General features: G+C 45.6%; 1 protein-coding gene across 1 annotated transcript in view; it reads left to right on the plus strand.

Moving 5' to 3' along the window:
- Positions 1 to 24,608, plus strand: part of LOC126354208 (transient receptor potential-gamma protein) — an 847,751-nt gene that overhangs the window by 733,635 nt on the left and 89,508 nt on the right. Inside the window, exons 20-23 of the mRNA XM_050003666.1 lie at positions 13,305 to 13,592; positions 13,680 to 13,755; positions 22,120 to 22,212; positions 22,267 to 22,332. Coding sequence (XP_049859623.1) covers positions 13,305 to 13,592; positions 13,680 to 13,755; positions 22,120 to 22,212; positions 22,267 to 22,332 — 523 coding nt within the window. The remainder of the gene's footprint in view (positions 1 to 13,304; positions 13,593 to 13,679; positions 13,756 to 22,119; positions 22,213 to 22,266; positions 22,333 to 24,608) is intronic.

Below are 24,608 nucleotides of genomic sequence, written 5' to 3' on the forward strand. Positions count from 1 at the left end.
TTGCTGTGTGTTTCCATTCCATGTGATTTGAAGAGAAGTAATAAAATGAGCTCATACATGGAAAGTAAGCGTTTCCGGACACATGTCCACATAACATATTTTCTTTCTTTGTGTGTGAGGAATGTTTCCTGAAAGTTTGGCCGTACCTTTTTGTAACACCCTGTATACATGGAGATATAACAGCTTACTGCTAGTTTCCGCTAGTTCTCGCCGCGTCTGGTGAATTCGTTCCCGTAGCATCGCTAGCAAGAAGGGAAAGCAGAAAGGTGGAAGGAGTATATAGAGGGTCTATACAAGGGCGATGTACTTGAGGACAATATTATGGAAATGGAAGGGGATGTAGATGAACATGAAATGGGAGATACGATACTGCGTGAAGAGTTCGACAGAGCGCTGAAAGACCTGAGTCGAAACAAGCCCCCCGGAGTAGACAACATTCCATTGAAACTACTGACGGCCTTGGGAGAGCCAGTCCTGACAAAACTCTACCATCTGGTGAGCAAGATGTATGAGACAGGCGAAATACCCTCAGACTTCAAGAAGAATATAATAATTCCAATCCCAAAGAAAGCAGGTGTTGACACATGTGAAAATTACCGAACTATCAGTTTAATAAGTCACAGCTGCAAAATACTAACGCGAATTCTTTACAGACGAATGGTAAAACTAGTAGAAGCCGACCTCGGAGAAAATCAGTTTGGATTCCGTAGAAATGTTGGAACACGTGAGGCAATACTGACCCTACGACTTATCTTAGAAGCTAGATTAAGGAAGGGCAAACCTACGTTTCTAGCATTTGTAGACTTAGAGAAAGCTTTTGACAATGTTGACTGGAATACTCTCTTTCATATTCTGAAGGTAGCAGGGGTAAAATACGGGGAGCGAAAGGCTATTTACAATTTGTACAGAAATCAGATGGCAGTTATAAGAGTCGATGGACATGAAAGAGAAGCAGTGGTTGGGAAGGGAGTGAGACAGGGCTGTAGTCTCTCCCCGATGTTATTCAATCTGTATACTGAGCAAGCACTGAAGGAAACAAAATAAAAATTCGGAGTAGGTATTAAAGTCCATGGAGAAGAAATAAAAACTTTGAGGTTCGCCGATGACATTGTAATTCTGTCAGAGACAGCAAAGAACTTGGAAGAGCAGTTGAACGGAATGGATAGTGTCTTGAAAGGAGGATATAAGATGATCATCAACAAAAGCAAAACGAGGATAATGGAATGTAGTCAAATTAATTCGGTTGATGCTGAGGGAATTAGATTAGGAAATGAGACACTTAAAGTAGTAAAGGAGTTTTGCTATTTGGGGAGCAAAATAACTGATGATGGTCGAAGTAGAGAGGATATAAAATGTAGACTGACAATGGCAAGGAAAGCGTTTCTGAAGAAGAGAAATTTGCTAACATCGAGTATCGATTTAAGTGTCAGGAAGTCATTTCTGAAAGTTTTTGTATGGAGTGTAGCTATGTATGGAAGTGAATCATGGACGATAAATAGTTTGGACAAGAAGAGAATAGAAGCTTTTGAAATGTGGTGCTACAGAAGAATGCTGAAGATTAGATGGGTAGATCATATAACTAATGAGGAAGTATTGAATCGGATTGGGGAGAAGAGAAGTTTGTGGCACAACTTGACGAGAAGAAGGGATCGGTTGGTAGGACATGTTCTGAGGCATCAAGGGATCACCAATTTCGTATTGGAGGGCAGTGTGGGGGGTAAAAATCGTAGAGGGAGACCAAGAGATGACTACACTTAGCAGATTCAGAAGGATGTAGGTTGCAGTAGGTACTAGGAGATGAAGAAGCTTGAACAGGATAGAGTAGCATGGAGAGCTGCATCAAACCAGTCTCAGGACTGAAGGCCACAACAACAACAACAACAGCATCGCTAGTTCCATGTGGTTGTAAATACGGTGCGCTTGCGCCGAGTGAAACATTCTCCTCGCCTTCAGAAACTTGGGCACTGGCGCGGTGTCCCGGCAGCGTAGCAGGAAAGTAAGCGTACACAGTTGTTGTGCTTCCTTCTAGCGCTGTCCCCCCAGTTGCCGAACCAAAACTGACACTTCCTCCCAGTAGAGTCGTTTATTATCATCGAATTCTGCGGATGAAATCAGGACTGAAACAGCCAAGCGAAACCACCTACCAGCAATTTGTCTCAATGTAGGCTTTCACAGCCGGTGTTGTCTTCGGTTGAAACTTTCGGGCTGAGAGGCCGTGGTCGATGTATAAAATTTCTACCTGACGTTTCGTTTCCATCTGTGGGAGACATCTTCTGAGGTCATCCGGCTGCTTCCACTGAGGCTGCAGGTACTCTCGCATTTATAGAGCACATAGAGGGCACCGCCATTCATCACGTGATGACGACCGTATGCCTATCTTTGGAAGGCGTCATCATTCTCTGTTAAGAGTAACCGATTGTCATTCTACTGGCGCAACGTCGACATGCATATTTTGTACAACTTTAAAACTTCCTCTTTTCTAGTAAAATTGTTATGGTGTTTGTGAATTTCTATTGCTTCTCTACACATGCGCGCATGATAATGGGATTTCGTGCTACAACGCTTGTCTTATTAAATTTAATTTCGTGATTCCCATCTCGAAAAACATGCTCAGCTACGGCCGATTTTTCGAAACGTCAGGTAAAAATTTTATACATCGACCACGGCCTCTCAGCCCGGAAGTTTCACCTGACGATTTTCAGTAATGTTCATGTCTGCGGAGTGTTTAACTCAGAAAAGTGTTCCTGGAGCCACTCTGTAGCAATTCTGGACGTGTGGGGTGTCGCAACGTCCTGCTGCCAATGCGCAAGTCCGTCGGAATGCACTATGGACAGGAATGGATGTAGGTGATCAGACAGGATGCTTACGTAGGTGTCACGTGTTCAGGTCGTATGTAGACGTATCAGGGGTCCCATATCATTCCAACTGCATGCGCCCCATACCAGTAGAGAGCCTCTACTAGCCTGAACAGTCTCCTGCTGACATGTAGGTTCATGGGTTCCTGAGGTTGTCTCCACACCCCTACACGTCCATCCGTTCGATACCATCTGAAACGAAACTCGTCGACCAGGCAACACGTTTGCAGCCATCCACAGTCCAATGTCGGTGTTGATGGGACCAGGCGAGACATTAAGCTTTGTATCATGCAGTCATCAAAGGTACACGAGTGGGCTTTCGGCTCCGAAAGCCCATATTGGTGATGTTTCGTTGAATGGTTCGCACGCTGACACTTGTTTGCGACCCAGCACTTAAATCTGCAGCAGTTTGCGGGAGGGTTGCACTTGTGCCACGCTGAACTATTCTCGTCATTGCTTCCGTTCTTGCAGGATCTTTTTCCGTCCGTACACTCGTCAAATAGTCGGAGATTCTGTGCCCCATCGCTCGTGCGCCGACTGTATACGGTGAAACTCACTTCAATCTCGACTGTAGCAGCAGTAACCGATCTAACAACTGCGCCAGACACTTGTTGTCTTACATAGACGTTGCCGACCTCAGCGCCGTATTCTGCCTGCTTAGATATCGGTATTTGAATACGCATGGCCGTATCAGTTTCTTTGGCGCTTCAGTGTGGGACGAGTCTGCCGTCGGTCTGTTCGACTTCTTAAACCCCTTTTTCTGAGAAAGGGGTAGGGACAGGTATCCAGTTGCAGTTTGTACAGTACTAAGGTCTTCGGTTCCTTGGCGGCGCGAACAGTTTAAGCTTCCAAGTCAATGCAATCAAAAGATACTGTTATTTATGTTACATATTTTGATATTCGCTAACTCACTCGTCACAACTTGTACACGAACTACGGACTTTCCCCGAAACTGCGAGATCACGGGATCAGATCAAGGTCGGATCACGGATTTTTCGGCCTTCGTTTTAACTTTGAGTTCACTTCTCAACGATATGAGGAGTCGTCAGAAATATACGTGGTTCAGGTTCCACGTTAAATGGTAGGTCCCCGTCATCCAATTGGATAACTGGAATATGTTAGCTACGAACTGGCGTCCAATAGAAAGAACTGCACCAACCATAGAGATAAACGAAATGTTTAGTATGTGTTGTGTACACGTACATAAGTCTGTACGAAGCACCAAGAGTGCGGCTCCTACCCTCACTGGTCCGGTTTTATATTTTTTTACATTGTAACATTCGTGCTATGATTACCGGCACATTGTCTGACGAAAAAACATCGCCTTTGCTACGATTTGGTGTAATAAAATGACAGAAGCTACATATCGGTACTTGAAGGCTTTTCGCATTTGATAATTTTCATACAGTAACTTGAGTGCTGCAGGACTGTACTACTTCAGTGCTAAGGTACGCTGACGACGCACAAAGATCGCGTTGATTTTGGTCCAGTTTGCTACAGTTAAATACCAAGTAGTTCAAAAGGGTCTGAACACTATGGGATTTAACTTCTGAGGTCATCAGTCCCCTAGAACTTAGAACTACTTAAACCTAACTAAGCTAAGGACATCACACACATCCGTGCCCGAGGCAGGATTCGAACCTGCGACCTGTAGCGGTTGCACGGTTCCAGACTGAAGCGCCTAGAACCGCTCGGCCACACCGTCCGGCCATTGAGAAGGAAAAAATGCATATATTCTAAAGAAACATCTCACAAGTAACATTACTGTGGTCAAATTTGTTACTGCACGTATAATGGAATTAGCAAAATGGGACGGAAATCGGAACATATAATGTGCATGTACACACAAACGAGTGATTACAATTTCAGAAATATTGGGTAATTTATTCAAGAGAAAGAGCTTCAGAAATTGAGCAAGTCAATAATCCGTTAGCCCACCTCACGTGTTCTACAGTTCAATTCTTTTATGTTGGCGGCTCGGGCATGCCCGCCCAGACGCGGGAGATTGCTGCATTGCCAGTTGCACGCGCCAAGAAAAGCAGCGCCATAGTATAGTACAGTATAGTTCGCAAACTTCCGTTTAGGGGGGAGCGCGCAGTTTATGAAGTAAAGCCACCACGGACGCATTAACCGTTTCACTGCTACAGAAACGTGCTCCCCGCATTCCACTGCTCGCCTGTGCAGACACATGGTCTTCCGACTGCTTTGACACACTTATCATTCGATTTCACAAAAACTATTTAGCCCAAAAATTTGATTTTTACACATCTTCTTGACTGATACCTTCCCCCCATAAATGAGTTAATTTTGTTTCGATATTCAACGCAGCATTAAATGTAGTAAATCACTGCACGAAATTTTGATGAGTTTCCAGAGGTGAAAGTCTACAGCGTATACTTTCCGTATGGTCGATTTTAGTTGTCACTAAAAATTTCAAAAAATTACATTCAAACGAATAAAATTCATGAAGTAAGACACTTTTTTTTAAAAAAAAAGGCGTTCAGCTTTATTATTATTTTTTTCTTTCTTTTTTCTTTTTTTTTCATTTTGTTCTTTGTGTTTGGTCGTTGCGGACGTCGCAAAACATCCTGTCCAAGTTCGGTGGTTGATCCTTCCACTCAGGTTTTTTTTTTTTTTTTTTTTTAATTGCAGAGGCCAACCGGCTCTCTGACCGAACACGCTGAGCTACCGTGCCGGCATACTTCGATATTGTTTTTAAATAAAGAAAATACTAGCATAGAAGAAGCTTTGAACTTAGAAACTTTTGCTTGGCAGATAAACACCTTAACCATTACGCTAACGCAGCTCATCATTCAACAGAAATACTGAAGTACTTTAAACACTCACTCAAAATACCGACAAACACTGTTGGTATGATTATGAATTACTCACGTTTCGTCGAAGTACAATAGGAAATAAACAATTACCGCTGTTCTTTGTTGCGAAAAAGCGGTTAGTGAGAATGAATTTCCTTGCTGTCGCCTGAATTAGGAGGCTTACTGCTTGTTTGTTTTAATTAATTAATTAATAGAATATGAAGCAATTGGTATAAAGAATGCTTTTTCCAAACTTTCTATAAAAGAAAGTCTGCTATCAAGACATTGCTTTTGTTCATTTACTTTCTTTATGACTGAACGTTTCTAAAACTGAAAACACTCGTCCGTGCTCTGCACTACACTCGAGCTCTGTTCATTGGCTGACTGTGTTTTGTGACGTCAGACGCGCAGAACCAACCTAAACTCGGCCGCTGTCGTAAGTGACGCGCACCGTAATAGAGGATGGAGGGAAGACAGGAGTCAGAAGTCAGCAGTTAGGACAAACGTCCAGGAAAGTCCGGTTCATTGCGTGGGTCACCACGAAACACTGTCACGAGGCACCTACGAGAGGCGCGGATTTTCAGACTCGACTGGACGTTCGCAGCACAAGACTCGAGGATATCAGGGTCCGGTTAACACTGTTTATTTACCATCAGGCCAGATGCTGCACTGAAAGCTGTTCTAAACATTTGGATAAAGCTGAAGAGGCAACCGGTTGCGCAACAGAATTCAGTGTCTGAGCGCTAAGACAAGCAGCAAACACTAGCAGCATTTTCAGTAGAAACTTTGAGAGTAGCACTCCAAGTGAGAGAAGCAGACTTGTCAGAGCCTACCCGAGGCCAGCGGTGAGGTGCACGGAGCTGCAGTCCCAGCGGTCTGAGGGAGAACTCCGTCTGAATATAAAAACATGCGTTTCTGGAGGCTAGTAATGGCGTACTATTTCTTCCTTCCCTGAGTTGGCCCACCAATCCCCGCGCAGTTTACAGGCTTTGGCTCTACACTGCCATGGTGCCTCTAGCCAGCCACATTCAGATTCCTCCCCTTCTCCTACTTGGTAGGTAGCCATGTTTCTGGACTTTACATTAACAAATTCCAAGTTTGGTGGCACCAGCGTTCAGCTGAAAGTTAAACGTCTCTGCCCTTCCTCTTACAGCTAGCAATAACAGTGTTGTATGTTGTACGTCACTTTGCCCGGCCAAGAGGCCTTTTTTTGTGTCTTAGGGTGTATAGACCCTCACGAAGTTGAATAAATATTTGTTTTTTAAAATGAAATATAAATGACAAATTGAAACTTAATTAACCTTCACATCATAACTGAGACCTCCCTTAAGTATTCCTCTGTTTCAGGACTAAGCACAGAAATGCTTTGTTTTGAAATGACAAATATTTCACGCTGCTATACGGCGTGATTCAGCTGCCCTACCGATTTTGTTTTATGGATGTGGCAGACTTATATCTGACCTTCATAAACCACATGATATTTTCATATTCTCTTGCTTACTTCGCAGAAACTATTAGTCCTAATAATGTATTCTTCGCACTATGGGACATGCGTAAAATTGGTAATTTCGAAATTTATTCACTGACTGCGAACTCTTTGACATCAGTTGTAGCCGGCCAGAGTGGCCGAGCGGTTCTAGGCGATACAGTCTGGCACCGCGCGACCGCCACGGTCGCAGGTTCGAATCCCGCTTCGGGCATGGATGTGTGTGATGCCCTTAGGTTACTTAGGTTTAAGTAGTTCTAAGTTCTAGGGGACTGATGATCTCAGAAGTTAAGTCCCATAGTGCTCAGAGCCATTTGACCCATTTTGAACATCACTTGTACAAGCTATACACATACTACCTATTAGTGACATGTGAAAATATGTTCCGGAGAGGGACTCGGATCCAGATTTGCTGCTTAATGCGGGAATTCTGGGTTAGAGTCCTGGTCTGGCATGACTTGCCATATGTCACTAATAGGTACTGTAGTACACCTATACGTAATACATCAGATGTCAAAGAATTCGCAGCCAGCGAATAAATCTGAAATTATTCAACAGCTCTCAGCAACGTCTGTTCTTTCAGACAAGCAAGTAAGTGTTTCGGTATTTGCTGCCGTCACCTGCTGTTGCAATTTCAAAGGCCGGCAGTGTGTCGGATAGCTAACACACCTGTAGTCATGCTCGTGTACTCAAAGGATTTCGATATTGATATTTTTAACTATGGAAATAAATTGGTGGAATGTAATTTTTGGTGACGTGCTTCTCGCGGTATATGGCTGCTGTTTCGTCTATACTCTCGATCAGTGTCTGCCTATCGCCAGGTTCTGGGCGCGCGCCACGCCCTGTTATCGGATCGACCCCAGCGAGCTGCAGCAGGAGGTTGTCGCCCGCCGCTCGCCGGATTCGCCGGGCACGCACGTACAAAAGTAGCAAAATATGAAATGCTGTAAACGTTTTCTAACAGCGTGACTGTTTCGTAAAATCGCGTCACAGTCCTCATATCAAAGTCCAGGAAAACTATCTGGTTTTGCCAACGGGGGTTTTTATGTACCAATAAATACACCCTGTTTGTCTCTAAAGAAGTGAAAGACATAGCAATATGTTGCATACGCGACAAATACACTTCTACAGGCTGAATCACAACTCCGCCGACAATGTTTCAAAGGTTACTCAGCGATACATTCAGACTATTTTGGTGTAATGGATCCACATGTTCAGTGGCTCGTAGAGTAATAATGTTATCATGATTTACGCGGCTCCTTACATCACATTCGCTATTGATTTTGTGAAATTACCTTCACAACAGTAAAGAAGTCCCTAGTAAGCAGTAACCAGAATGTAAAAAAAAAAACAACAAACAACACAGAATAATACAATAACCCTCAGAAGAAACGCTGTAATGCGATGCGGTTGCGCAGTCAGAGATCGTTCATTACGTCGGTTAGCTTGTGGATGTCGATATTTGAAAGTTCGATGATTTTATGTTTTCCATTGGTGTTAGCTGTTGTTACTTGAATAGGAGCAGGAGCTAGGAATTTATCAGTTGCTTGCTTTAATCATAAATATATATCCGAGTGATGCTATATCTTATTATCTTTAAGTAAAAAAAGTATCATCGTCTGAATAACATTGAAATTGTGAGCTGCACCTTTAACGTTTTTACACGACGTTAGTGAATTTGCTCATGGCACTTTTGTTACCTATGTCTGCTGTCACGTACAGAACTGAAATCAATTTAATAAGATTGAATCTCGAATTTCTGATGTACTCATATATCACCACAAAAAAAAAAATTAAAAATACACTGAATAGTTGAGGGATTATGAATGAGAATCGGCTTGTTTAAGTTTACAAAAATAATGCCAGGTTTTTTATTAGTCCTTTTATAACTACAACGAGCTGATAAATGACATACACATGTCAGAGGAAGGACAGTACATGATTGGCAGCCGGCCGTTGTGAGCGAGCCGTTCTATTCGCTTCAGTCTGGAACCGCGCGACCGCTCCGGGCGCAGGCTCGAATCCTGCCTCGGGCATGGATGTGTGAGTGATGTGCTTAGGTTAGTTAGGTTTAAGCAGTTCTAAGTTCTAGGGGACTGATGACCTCAGATGTTAAGTCCCATAGTGCTCAGAGCCATTTGAACCATGATTGGCAAAGCAATTACTGGGGTGCAAGGTACACAAATTTTCTCCCTTTCACAACACAATCTCATCTTGTTTACGTGAATCTACTGTGTGGCTCAGTTCTATTCAAATGGAATCAGCTACGACCGAGTATACCACAAACTATGAACAGGGAGCCGTGAACATGACTCATCAAACCTGCGCCGGTGCCGGCCGCGGTGGTCTCGCGGTTCTAGGCGCGCAGTCCGGAACCGTGCGACTGCTACGATCTCAGGTTCGAATCCTGCCTCGGGCACGGATGTATGTGATGTCCTTAGGTTAGTTAGGTTTACGTAGTTCTAAGTTCTAGGGGACTGGTGACCACAGCTGTCAAGTCCCATAGTGCTGAGAGCCATTTGAACCATTTGAACCCTACGCCGGTGCAGCAACGCTTCAGCCTATCGCTTTGATTCTGCGTCAGCAGAAAGCGGCTCGCTGCTGGCAACGAGTGGCGCACTGCGCAAGCCGCTGTCTTCCGGCGCGTCCACCAAAGTCTGCAAACTGCACCGGCTGCCGGGAACTTCCCTGTCAGAGCGCCGGTCTCGCCAAACCATTTCACTCATAGGCACGATGGTACGTACTCAGGACGAACAAGTTCTCCCTCGCGACACACGACATGTCCGAGACGATAGGCAGTTCCACTTTCGGCACAGCTGGAAACTGCAACTGGCTCTCAGTCGACTGCAAGTTACAGACGACAAGTCTCATCCACTGGGGAAAGACCTCAAGTTCTCCACCACGGGAGCACCAGAAGACGAAGAAGACAAAGAATCGCAACCACTTTCCACCGAGCCTTCCTACAGCTGCCGAATTAACAAAAACGAAACCGCCTCCACATTGTACAAACCAATCGAACTATCCTCTACTCATCGAATGTCCCCTCTCGACTATTCTGTTGGTCTGGTAGCCAAGCCACACGCGGCACGAGGGTTCCCATCCCGAGGGAGCAATCCCTTGCTTTGTATATCCTGAGAGCAGCCAATCAGCGACTCAAAATCTCTCTTGTCTGAGAAAAGATTTTAGTCTAGGGACGTGTCGTTCTTACTGTAAGCGTGGCCATACTTGGACAATAAAATGTCTACCTACACGGGACCACGATCCCTCATTTACAGAGAGATCTAATCTTTCCAGGCCGCCCATTTCCATTTTATGAAAGAAGGCTGTTAAACTTGCCAGACAGTCGGGCCCATGAAAAGAACCTGGTGACTCCCAGTGCTGTCTCGCCTAAAGATGCGCTGCAGCCGCTCCGACCGTATCGTCCCAGCTTCTAGCGTGAGAATGCTGCTTCTCAGAATCGCTCGCACTACCAGGTCGCTGGACTCAAATTTATGGCCCGCTGTCCATCTCTCTCCCGCTTCTCCGTAGCCTCCACTATGTCCTCTCGGGGAGAAGGTCTCTGCAGGTCACACATGCAGTTATATGAAGTCTGCGCAAAATTTCCTCATGTAAAAGAATTTTAAACCACACATATCAAAAGTAGCACTGGGGAACACCGAGATTATGACATAAAATACGAATATTAAGCTCACTGATAGTGTTGTTGAAATGAGTGGCATGTCACTTCTCACTATCTTGGTGATACGTTGCTGTGCTGACGAGCTTTCCGCTGTGTGGATTTCGTCTGGCATCTGCAAAGTTGTGGTTAGCGTTACTCTAGTTGTTCTTTAAATATTTATGTTGTTTTAAGTGCTGCGCCGATTAGCTTGCGTTGTGATGACACGTCGTTGTCATTGTACCACGTAGAATCCCATCGGTGTTAGTAATATTCATGAGGAGTGCGTACGACTCCCATATAAGCATGTGCGTTGAAGGGTGTGCCTTTCGTTGCAACTATTTCCCTAAACTGCGTGTTAGTAAATAGCTTAAGAGTGACACTGCTTGTGGTTATATTGCAGCGCATACGGAATTGAGTGGGCTTAGTTCATCAATTTTTTCTAATATCTCTCTAGGCATGGTGCTCATATTTGTTGTTTTATCACCAAGTTTCACTAATTGTTTGTTCTTCAGGGGGTTTCCAGATTACGTTCATCCGGGGGTCACTGGTTTTGGAAGTTGTTAAGTAGGGCAGTCACTTGGGTATCCGACTGGAGATGAAGTGTGTTGTTATGTTAGTGCAGTGGTGATAGTTTATCTCTTATTAATATGTCAGCGGTTGTTATTAGCACTTCATGTTGGGGACGGTAGGACAATTCTGAACTGTAGTGAAGCTAATGTCCGATATATCTTACGTCAGTTCAAGTGGCTTAGTTTCTGTATTTTGTCGTTAGTCTCCATACGAGTTTAAACTTCAGCATATATCAAGTTGGCCGTGGTCACATATCGAATTACGATGTAAAACACGTATAGTCTTAAGACTCGCAGAGTGTGTGGCTTAACTGCCACAGTTGGTTGTCAGTTCTGGTCTGTGAGTTGGATGTTGTAATTAGAGTTGTTTAAGTATTGCTATAGGGATAAACCACAGTCTTCCATCTACACTTGTAAAAACTTCTATTCGAATTTACTGGTACTGATTGTATCAAATAACTATTCACTGTTACTACATAAAGTCAATTATCTCAACAGTTTCCAATATTTACTTTTTGGCAATGTGCAAAACACTTTAGTTACTTTTATACTTTCACAACTACAAAAAGGGACTGAGGCATATTAGTCATTCTTGCTTATATAGAGCAAGAGGTGTTCCTTGCAGAAATGGTTCCACGAAAAACTAGACTTTGAGTAATTTTCTTTTCAGCCCACACTTACTTAATTCAGAGAGCACTGAGTGAGGTGGAAATGCAACAGTAGCTGCAGATGTGCAAGCTCCAATGATTATAAAGAAGAACTGAATCTTTGCTGGCACGTCATACCAGCACAAGGGTGAATTCACTTTGTCAGACGCAGCATCAGTTCTTACACATGTCATTTAACATTTTACATAACTTTTAACGAAATATTTATTAGATGGAGAGATTTTGATCGTGATACAGGTTCCGACACATTGTCGCAAATACAAAACCCAAAGTCCCTTCTGTTAATCGTATGTACAATGAAGAGTTACTGCTACGCTGGTGCTGATAATAAATCAATTTTCGTGGAAATTTCTTACACATAATTTAAAATGTTTAATTCAAGATATTTTCTATACTGTCTCTCGAAAAATATTCCATTGTTGTCATTTCACATATATACGTAGGGAATCTTGAAAATGCAGATATTATGACAGTTCCCATTCTGCCACTGTCTGATCAGATGTAAGTGCTTGTAATCAGCCTGGGACAGCAAAGTTGCCCTGGCCACAGATAAACAGCGTGAATAGGTTTGGAAGGTACGACGCTACTGTGTACAGCACTGATAAGTTTCAGGTGCTACACTCTCATTAGAATTAGTTGGAGTGTGATGTTCAATGTGTGAACTACAGTCTGCCGCAGTGCCACGCTGTTCACGGTGATAGAAAAACTCATTTCAAAACGTCTGAACTTACATACTGTATACATGAATCTAAATATCTTCAACATTTCGCGGACCTGTCAGCAACTGTATAAATATTAATTTTAATTTTAATAATGAACAGCCTCAGTTGCACCGTTTACCTAGAATTTACCTGGGTTTCAGTCCACTATGGACAAACGGTAGATACTGTTATTCTGAAGAAGGTTGGGTTATTCCGCCTGAAACCTAGGTAAATTCTAGATAAACGGTGCAACTGAGGCTGTTCGTTATTAAAATTATAATTAATACATGAATTTTGTTTGTGTAAGAATGTCGACAATCTGTTCCTCATTTTAATTAGTCACACGCAGCTCCTTCTAGTCAAGTCCAATCCAGTACCTTCCAATCCAGTCTTGTCCTCTCCATTCCAGTCCTGTCCAGTCCCTGGACTAGTCCAATGCGCTCTCGTCCAGCCCACTCCCTTCCAGTCCAGTTTACTCTCATGTCCAGTCCAGTCCCGAACTGTGCACTCCAGGCTGAGCCCCTGTATCGGGTGCCTCGACGTGCCGGCAGGTTCCACATGAAGCGGTCGTCGTCGCACAAGCGGCGCTGGGGCACGCTGATCGAGGCGGCGCGCTCGGGCCGTGTGAGCCGGCTGATCGGCCGCAGCCGCTCCGAGGACTCTGTGTGCGGCTGCCACAGCCAGGGCTGCCCGCAGCACGGCCACGGCCACGGCCACGGACACGGCCACGGCGCGTGCACGGTGGCGGCCGCCGGGGTGGCCAACAGCGCCAGCCCTGCCTCCACGGAGTCGCCGTCCGACTCCAACCCCAGCCTCAGCGAGGGCCTGCACCACGCGCTGCCCTTCCAGCACCACCACCACCACCACCACCACCTGCAGCACCAGCAGCCGCACCACAACAGCTCCAGCACCAACGGAGGAGGCAGCGGGGGCGGGCCCCTCGCCGCTCTCAAGCGCAAGAGGAAGAAGTTCTCCGCGTCGCGCGCCATCGATGCTGTCGAGGTGAGGCCCGCTTTCTGGAACTTTCGATCCACTGTCTGAACTCGTACGTAACGAGGGACACTCTGAGTGACGTCGGCGCTGTGAGCACAGAATAACTCGGTCCGCAGCCGCACAGGCAGCGCTGGAGGGGAGGGACAACGCCTTTGGTGCAGGCTCTCTTACGAAAGGCCACTGCAGCAGTTGTTCAGCTGAAGCAGCCACAGAGGTGCTTAGCGCGCACAGCTTCAAAGCTACAACTAGTGAATTTGCAAACGGTGTCCACTAATATTACCAGGATAGTCGCACCGAGTCTATGGTTTCTCGTCTGACAAAAAATATAAAAATATAGTGTAGAGAATAACATTGCTGATTATGATACTGACATTGTAAAACAATTGAAAAAAAGTCAGCCAAATGTTTTGTGAGCGAATTGTCTAAAAGTAAGAAACAGAACTGGTTAGAGGAGCATTTGATGTACCTCATGTACTGTACATTAATACTGAGCATCATTCAAAAGCGTGTAAAATATTTCTCTATCTGTTTTATGTCCTACTTTTAGACAAATAATTTCACAAAATATTTGATCAGTTTGGTTTTTTTTTTTTTTTTTTTTTTTTTTCAACATTCGTTCAGAGAGCATGGCCTTATTGACAGATCTGCTTTACTAAGGTTTCCTTTTCTCGTAATGTCGTGAACTTACTATTTGATTCGAAGGAAACAATTTTGACAGTTTAAGTATCACACCAATCTAATCTTTTGTGCTCAAAATAGTTGGGCTTCGAAGAGATGAACTTTTTGACTCTTCATTGGAACAGCTAGCAGCACCTCTTCGCGAAATATTTCAATCTACCCTCAAGAGACTCTGTTTATCTTAACCGACGTGATTACCCTAAAGCGCTGAAATATTTTTTTTTGCAAAACTAGACGTCACGCTGATTGTTCTGATAATTCTTTTGTGCATTCTTCGTTTGCCCATGAGGATTCTGACAAAAACCCATTGTGTCGTTTATAAAGAGTTTTGTTTTCACTCCTCTCGAACATTTAACCAATAAAGAACATGTCATGTGAAACTATATCTCATTTCCACGAAAACATTTCCGACAATATAAAAAGAGTTCTCTTCTCCTGCTTCAGCATCTTTATGAAGTAGTAGAATCTGAGAGAGCACTGCTAGCTGTGTTTCCGCTCTCTTTCTGCATTCTCTGCATTGCGCACTTGGAATAAGTAGCGGTTCCTGGTACCTTCTAAAACACACTATTTACTGAGACTTGTGCTTCCTTATTTGCCTCTTCTAACAAACATAACGGCACTACATTCAGGGTGTATCAGAATTAATGGCGTAAACGACACAGTTCAACGTATACAATACTAGAAATAAAAGTCTCAGTTAAAATAGCTCCACAAACAAACAATTTGCGAGGTAATTGCGATTTACTGCCTACCGGGAACCACTGACTTCATTCTGTTCAAACGTCGTCCGAGTTAGGAAAACGTAAAATTACTGTAAAACAGTAAGAAAAGATGTTAAAGATACTGTATTGTAAGTGGACGCACTTTGAATGAGCACGACAACACTTACATGACTGTAATGCAACTGTTGAGTGTCGTCCTTGTAACCAGATGCAGTCCTGCATCCGTTGCCGCAATCAGTTTTGAACCCTTTCAAACGGGCCTGGTTCATTTTAAAACTCTTGACAAGCACTGACAAGTCTCTGCTCCCATTCTTTGACAGCGTTAGCTGGAGGCGCATGCACTACAAGTTGGAGGCCACGGTGCAGGTCCTCCTCGCCCACCGCATTTGCGTTCCATCATACACCAACTCTGACAGCCCGCCGAAGACACTGAACTCGTCGCAGGTGGCTCATTCCAGGAATTTGTGTGGCAAGTCTCCTGGAGAGTGTTTGACTTCTTCCAGCACCGCATCTTGAAGCGCAGTCAGTTTCTCGGAGGCGGTGTGCTTCGGGCAGGGCACGACTGCGAGCCCCGCGCGTTGCCGTCAACCCACACGCTCGCCATCACTGTAACGTTCCGTACTGCCGCAGCTGGCGTCAGTGGGACTCTGACCGTGTCCAATCTGCTTGCAACTCCACGGCATCAAAATGTAAGGACAGACCCACCACAGACTGGCACGCACTCTTTATACCAAATGACGTCCGTAGGTGCTGGAAGCCATAAAGTCGCAATTATCTCGCAAACAACTCGTTTGCAGAACTGTCCCGGGAGCTGCAGTTGAGAGAGACTGTCGTCCACTGCTGTGCAGAGGGTAGACTACAGTGAGGGCGCCCATCTGAGGCACGTCGGCAGGACGCATGTTCTGCAAGTACACTGAAGAGCCACAGAAACTGGTACACTTGCCTAATATCGTGTAGGGCCCCTGCGAGCAAGCAGAAGTGTCGCAACACGAAGTGGCATGGACTCGACTAATGTCAGAAGTAGTGCTGAAAGGAACTGACTCAACGAATCCTGCAGGGCTGTCCGTAAATCCGTAAGACTACGAGGGGGTGGAGATCTCTTCTGAACAGCACATTGCAAGGCATCCCAGATATGCTCGTAAAGGTTCGCTCGCTGACACTTGTTGATGGCCCAGTATTCAAATTTGCAGCAATCTGCGCAAGCGTTGCACTTCTGTCACGTTGTACGATTCTCTTCAGTCGTCGTCGGTCCTGTTCTTGCAGGATCTTTTTCTGCTCTCAACGATGTCGGAGATTTGATGTTTTACCGGATTTCTGATATTCACGGTACTCTCGTGGAATACTCGTATGGGAAAATCCCCACTTAGTGTTACCTCGGAGAGGCTGTGTCCCATCGCTCGTGCGCCGACTATAGCACCGTGTTCAAACGCACTTAAATAACGATAACTTGCCATTGTAGCGACAGTAACCGATCTAACAACTGCACCAGACAGTTGTTGTCTTATATAGGTGTTGCTGACCGCAGCGCAGTATTCTGTCTGTTTACATATCTCTGTATCTGAATACGCTATCAGTTTCTTTGGTGCTTCAGCGTATTAGACATAATTTTTCATCCGAACTGTACACGGCACCTAATCAGAACACTTTCGTGTCACTTAATTGTAGTCCAGATTCCTTTGCAAACTCCTTTACGCTGTTCTGTAGACCTAAAAATTACCTTGCGATAGAATTCATCCAGCATCTCACAGCAGTAACGTTGCAGCATTTCTTCCACAGCCAAGTCGAGACTGAAAGGAGGGTGCAGAAGACTTACCCATTCAAATGTACAAATTTTCTCTGCAGTGAGGCACGACGCATTGTCTTGCTCGCCCGTAATAGGTGAAGGTGGGGTGGCAGTGGAGCAGTATGCCAGTCTTCAGGCACAAACATTAACATTAGAAATAGAGTTAAAGTATAAAAAAGGATATAATATTCACACCTTTTTTATTTATTTAAAACAAGTTATGTTTATGGTTTTGTAAAAAAGTGATTAAGTACTTCACTTTCATAAAACAGCAAGGACCTACAATGGGAAGCGATAATTTGGATCAAAGTTTGAGAGATACTGATGGCATAAGGTGGGAGTTGGAAATGGAGCTGGACAGTTGTTATTTGGGATGGTAGTTGGTAGTGAAGAAGGAAGATTTATTTATTTATTTATTTAACCTGGTAAGATTAGGGCCATCAGACCCTCTGTTATATCTATCCAGGTATTCTAATTATTTTACATTCATATATTTTGGTAGTCATGTTAAACCACATCTGGTTCAAAAAGTGAAATAAACAATTACAAAGGCACACTTGGAAAAATACATACATGTAGAGTTTATATTCGTAGATGATAAGTACTGTTATAATTAGACATTATGAAAGAGGCATATTTTAGATAGGAGTGCTAGCAGCAGGGAGTATGGGGGAGACTGATGGTGAAGGGAGGAGAAGAGTAGAGAGACATGATGAAACATAATCAAGGAAATATAAAGGAAAAGGAGATTGCGTGGTTAACAGACATAGATGAAGAGGAAGAAGAGAAAGGAGCAAGACAGGAGGCACTAGCTTTGCTATTTGACAGAGGACAGGATTGGCCTTGTACATTAATTTTGTGGAAAACGTTATTAGGATGACAGTAGTAAATGCTTCAACTTCTTCTTAAAAACAGCAGGGGATTGAATTTTGCGCAAGGTAAGGGGCAGTTTGTTCCAGAGGCGGACAGCGGCAACTGAGAAGGAGTTTGCAAAAGTTTTTGTTTTGAGAGTGGGCACAGTTAGGATACCAAATAAGAGTGACCTCGTGTTTCGATTATGATGGCATGAAAGGTGTTTAATCTCTGAAGCAAGATACTGCGGTGCATGTACGACGAGGAGTCGGCGAAGTAGACGTAGTGTGTGGTAGTCTCGCAATTTGTCCGGCCGCAGCCACGCTAGCTGGAAGTATGAAGCACTAACATGATCATATCGGCGTATGTTCCAGGTGTAACGCACACAGACATTCATTGTTAGTGCTAGCCGTCGGTTGTTTTCTCTACTCATGCCTTGTTGAATTACATCACAGTAGTGGAGGTTCGGTAGAACGAGTGCTTGCACGAGCTGGCGTTTCAGGCCCTGTGAAAATACGTTCCGAAACTTTCTGAAAGCATAGAGACAAGCGGACGTCTTCCTCCACACTGCGACTGTATTCTCCGCCCAGTTGAGATGCTCATCCAAAGTTACAACCAAGTTCTTCACTGTTTTCTCATTTGGTGTTGCAATACTGACGAGCAGAATAGGAGGCAGCCGTTCGCGGAAATCTGAACTTATTAATTTCTGATGCGCTATTAAGATTACTTGTGCCTTTTTTTGCATTTTGTTTAAGCCCCAGTTTTTTCGCCCATGTCACTACTGAAGACAGATCATCATTCATTTGAGCGATTGCAGTGTTTATATCTTCGGGCCTAACGCTTAGGTAGAGCTGGAGGTCGTCGGCATAGAAGTGATATTTACAGGAGGACAGAACCGACGAAATATCGTTGACATATAAAGAAAGTGAAAGTGGTCCTAACACTGATGCTTGTGGCACTCCCGGGGACACATGTTTCCAGGAAGATTTTTCATTTACACAGACAACACATTGCTGTCTGACTTTTAAGTACCTTTCAAACCATCTCATTGCACTATCTGAGAAATTAAGCTGTTGCGTTTTTCTGAGCACTATGTCAAAGTTAACAGTGTCAAAAGCTTTGCTGAAGTCCAGTAGCGTCAATATTGTTGCCTTTCGGCTGTCGTTGGCATATTTCAGGTCATCAGTTACTTTAATTAGTAGACAGATCAAGAAAGGTGGGAAGGGGAGGATATGGATTGTGTTAGCCGTGGTATGTGTTCAAATGAAAATTAACAAAGCAGGGATACATTTACGTTTACCATAATCTTTCATAATTATGAACACAAAAGTAATTGGGACCAATGTGACTGGACACACGCAAGACTCAGTAACTGGATAGGTGGAAAGGAGAGGGATATTACCCGCTTTATCTCGCCACTTGATGGAGTCAGTGTTATGTGCAAACGCGGGGGACTGGTACGGTGTCAGAAAACGCGTCAGTCTCCTGCCAACTCTCTCTCGGAGTCACTCGGCTGTCGGTTGGAGGCCAGCAGCTCTCATCCCCATACTTCGGCGTGTAGATGGCGTTGAGTCCGACTTCACTTGTTCTTCGTCAACCATCTCCTACCTAAGCGCTCTCAACATGAGTACACTGCCCACTGGTCCGGGAAAGGCTAGCGTCCCAGCCGGGTGCGAATACTCGGTACCTCCTGACGCACTCACAGTATCTGTTGTCTGCAGCAAGTAGACCGCACAGTGCTATATTTGCAACCTAAGGTCCGATAAGGGAAACAAAATTGGATGCTTAAAGATTCGAGCATCACATTACAAGGAAGACCATTCGACACAGAATGGAAAATCAGAATTTCAAAAGCTGACACCAGATACCAGAACGAGTGTAGTGATGAGGCTACTAGTATGAAACTCGGCTGACATCTCTTCAGAAATTAAAGTCAGAATACGTTATGGGAAAAGGGGTGTAAATCATCTAACGTGATGTATGAAAATCTCTCGAGGGACGATCGATTCACCTGAGAACGAAATCTCATCTCTCTACGACTCAGAGTCCCACTACGTGAACTCCGACAGCGCCGCCATAATGATCCTACCGGTCTCGAGGCTGCCCGTGCTCTGCACTTTTATTTTCATTCTCCGCCAAAGTGTCCTGCTGTATCGTCTCTATGTTTGGTGGACTCAGTTTGAAATCTCAGCCAGCAGACGATCGACCCTGTCGGTTTACGTACAGGGTGCGAAACGTTCCAGTCTCGCTTCGGAAAGCCACCACTGTACACCGTGCCAACTCCCGCGTCGTTGTCACGTTGTCTGGACGCACATTGCGGGGTGATGCACCATCCACCCCCGCATCCTGAGTGGCTTATGAGCGGTTGGCAGTGGTCCTCTGCTGTCAGTCAGAGTGGGCCGAACACTTCCTTTAATCCGCAGCTGCCCACCTCACAATATCAACTGCGTGTGGCATGTGGAACCCTGTTCTCATCAACGTCAGGCTGTCAAGTACTACAAGTAGGAGGGCATTTCACACTCTGCACAATGTGAGTTGGAGTGATGATGTAATGTGTTTGTATAACTGTGCCAGTATTCGAGGATTGGAAATAAGACAGGAAGTAATGGCATAGTTGGAGCAGAGTTTGCGTGGGGCGTATTGGATATACAGAGGTGTTCACTGTATGCGATAACGGTAGAAAAAGTGATTAGCTAGTAAATGATTCGTGTACAGGACGGTAAACGGGTATGGAAAATGAGATGAGAGTTTGGAGAGAAAGAGAGAGAGAGAGAGAGAGAGAGAGAGAGAGAGAGAGAGAGAGAGAGAGAGAGAACTTCGATACAACAGATATTCAGCCTACATTGGCGTAGCACGGATCAAGACTTGTAGAGTGGAGGTTGTTAGATGAATGCTATCGTATTGTTTGGTTTGTTACTCACTTTAGTGGTTCTGGTCGATTGTGGGCTTTCTGTTGGGTGGTTAGTAGGTGAAGTGTTTGTGTCAGTTCACAGTCTGCGGTATTTTGGTGTGTTAATTGGATAGGTCGACCATGAGTAGTTGGAAGAGAGTCATAGACACTGAATGTAGAGAGCGGGGAGCTCCGAGCGGAAGTTGCTGGCCCGAAAAAACTTCGTTCCCCAAAAGAAACCAATATTTGATTTACTCAGACCAGCGCTGCATTGTTCACATAAGAAACACTAGTAGTTGCTAAAAGGCTTAGAATTTTAAAAAAAACGCATCATAACAAAGAGACACCAAACACGTTTAGAAGACTTGGGATGACGCACACAAGAAGGAGCCGGCCCCAGGCACCTGTATTGGGCGTGCGCGTTACCTGAGACCCTGGCAAAAATCAAAAAGCAACACAACAGTTTAAAAAGGGCGAACACCTGCGTCCACTACTAAGCCCCAGAATTATCTTAACTATTACGTGAAAGGGTGATTAACCCACGGGAAACACTCGGCAAAATAAATATAATTACGATATTGATTTACAGAATAAACGTAAGATAAAATTAATTAGTTTACCGAGCTCACAGAACATGCCTGTATTAATCCACGCTCAGAGGGCTCTATTGTAACGAGAAGTCAAAACAGGGGCAGGCACCTAACACAATATCAGAGACATCCGTGTCAGCGAGTAACGAAGCTCGAACCCAAAATAACAGTGGCCAGGATGAGTGTGAATAGGCTCGGTTTGCAAAACACGAAAATGTCGGAAGCAAATGTTGAGAAATGCGCTCGCCAATGGTAGTCCCACTGGTGACGGTAGCTGACATACGTACTCCGCAGCAGTCCACGCAGGCTGTGCCTCCCAGTGGCTGGTGGCCGGTGCTCTCGACGTGTCTCCACACAACGCAGTCGTGGCAGCATCTCCGTTTCTCCCCGGCCCCTAAATGCCAGTAGGCGCTGCCTCGCCTCTCCACTCCAGTCCTGATGCCGAAACAGAACGAATAGCAAAATGCGTCGAGGGCCCCCTAAAACGTCACGGGCAGACAGGCTGCACCGTCTCGTCGCACGCATCCCAACTCGTTGCTGGGTAACTACCACTGACAACAGTGGACAGACACTATCGATACAAACCGCCACGGCCCAGAGACGGAAACTGCGAGCCGTTTATCTCGAAACTGTTGCCTCACCGAAGGTGGAATCAAAGGGATGCGGTGAAGGGGCAGCTGGGATTTTTCGGGGGGAGGGGATTTGGATTGAAGAGGGGGGGGGGGGGGAGGGGTATAGCGCTAGATACGTGGCAGCGTGTAATTGGGGACCTGCAGGAGGTGGTGGCTGCACCATGTCAGTGGTGAAGGATACGTGGTAGCTCGTGTGTAGACAGGCCGTGGTGGGTTCGGTTTGCAGGTGCCCGCGGGTGCGAGCGCACTGTCGCCGTGCTGCGGCCGGCGCCAGCTGCAGCTGCAGAGGGCGTCCAGCGTGCCGACGCGCTCCTGCGAGGCCGCGCTACCCGCACCGCCGCCCGCGCACCACACCCACCCCCACCGCCTCCACCTGCAGCAGCCGCCGCCGCCGCCGACGACGACGACGACGACGGGCGATGCGCGACTCGTGCGTCACGTGAGTAGCACTGGCGCGTCTCTTCTCCTTCACTGCTTCACCGTGTCCCTCGTTGTTGCTGCGCTGTGGCGGCACGCTGTTTCTGCGAGTCAACCCAGTTCAAACCGTCCTGACGGTACCAGTTTGTATTCTGCACAGGGCGGCTAGGCAGTCCGCGCCTTCTTCGAGCTGTCCTGACACAGCCGGCCGCTGTGAGAAGAGCGGTTCTAGGCGTTTCAGTCCGGAACCGCTCTGTTGCTACGATCGCAGGTTCGAATCCTGCCTCGGGCACGGGTGTGTGTGACGTCCTTAGGTTAGTTAGGTTTAAGTAGTTCTGAGTCTGTGGAACTGACGACCTCACATGTTAAGTCCCATAGTACTTAGAGCCATTTGAACCATTTTTGTGCTGACGCGAACTTCCAGTATCGAGAATTCTTACTTCGGCCTTCTCTGGTGTTACAATAGTCACTTTTGTCTGCCTTTGAAGTCGCTAGCGTTCTTTATTCGTAAACTTTCACAGTGACTTATTTCTGGCCACACTGAAATGATAAGCTTTCAAAAAATAAATTGCGAGGAAAAAATTTGGAAAAGAAAATCGAGCAAAGGACAGAGAAAGTACGAGAATATCTACCGAGGGTAATCGAATGGAAAATCATCGAGAAATAAGAACCACAGAACAAAATATAAGAGCGTGGTTGCAGTGACGAGGCAGATCCTTCAGAAGTTAATGATAAATTATGTTCTGAAATAATAAAGATAATTTATATCGTAACAAAATATGTAAAAAGATGACGGTAAAGAAAACGAGTAGCTGCAGTCTATCCTTTCTGACATTATCGAGGATTAGTTAACCTTCTGCATTGTTACTCGACCCAATTTTTATTTTGGGGACTGGCTCCACATTCTTTAAGAACCCTGCCTCACTTATGTAGTGTCTGTGAAACAACCCCTCTTATTGCAGTAAAACACAATACGAGCGAACAAATCAGAGTGCAACGCCGCCCGTGCACTGCCACCGCCGCTGAAATCTCAGCTCCCACAGCAGGTGCAGCAGTCCTGCTGGTGGAGCAGCATTCAGAGTGTGTCATCACAGCACGGAGGAGGCAAGTCCACAGCCTTACGCAGCAGTCCGAAAGCTCCAGTGGCGCCACTCTGACTAAACTCACGCAGCAGGCCGGTGGGAAACTCTGTGCCGACCAAAGTCTCGTGGGGCTCTCCCTGACACCAGTCTATGTCTGCATCTACGTCCACGGTGTGTGGCGGAGAGTACTTCGTGTACCACCGCCGCTCGCCCTTTTCCTTTCCGAGTCGCGCATGGCTCGCGGGAGCAACGGTCCCCGGTAACCCGCCGTGTGACTTCGACTCTTCCTGGTTTTGCGTTCGCGGTCTTTTTTGGAGATGTACACGGGAGGATGTGATGTACTGGCTGACTCTAGTAAGGAAAAAAAAATTAAATGGTCGTATGGCATTGCTGGCCTGGAGGCCCCATTCGGGTGAGTTCGGCCGCCGTATTGCAAGTCCTTTCTAGGTGACGCCACATCGGCGACTTGCGAGTCAATGATGATGAAGGACACACAACACCCAGTCCCCTGCCGGGCATCGAACCCGGGCCCCCTGCGTGGTGGGCGGTAACGCTACCGCTGCGCTACGGAGGAGAACATCCTGGTAGGAAGTCTCACAGCAGACCACACCGTGATGCAGAACCCTCTCCTTGTATCGTCTCTCAATACAGTTAGCTGAGCATCTGCGTGACGTTTTCGTGCTCCGCTTTTCTTCGAATCCTTTCTCTTTTCTCTGCCAATCACATCTCATATGTATCCCAAATTAACGAACAGTAGTAAAGTATTGACCGAAACGGATTTGTAACATTGCCCCTTCGTCGGAGTATTCCACTTCCTGACGATTCTTCCAGTGAATCTCAGTCTGCCCTCTGCCCTTCGTGTGATTCGTTTTGTGTGATCTCCCTAGTTCAAATCGCTCCACGCGCACGCCTCCACAGCTTTAATATAGGTACATGTGAGTTCCTTCAGTGAATACCGTGCAATCGTGTAATCGTACAATAACGGTTCTTTCTGCCTATTTACGTGCAGTTCTCTGTACTTCTCTATGGTGAGCCTCACTTGTCACTCCCTGCACCGAGCGTCACCCTCTGCAGGTCTTCCGGTATCTCGCTACAGTTGTCTAGTCTTGCGACTACTCTGTATACAAGAGCGTCACCCGCGAAAAGCTTCACGGAACTACCGATGTTGTTCACTACGTACGTCCTTTAGTCGGAGGGATTCAGTTCCGCTAATTAT

The sequence above is a fragment of the Schistocerca gregaria genome, chromosome 3, assembly GCF_023897955.1.
Source record: "Schistocerca gregaria isolate iqSchGreg1 chromosome 3, iqSchGreg1.2, whole genome shotgun sequence".
Lineage (NCBI taxonomy): Eukaryota > Metazoa > Arthropoda > Insecta > Orthoptera > Acrididae > Schistocerca > Schistocerca gregaria.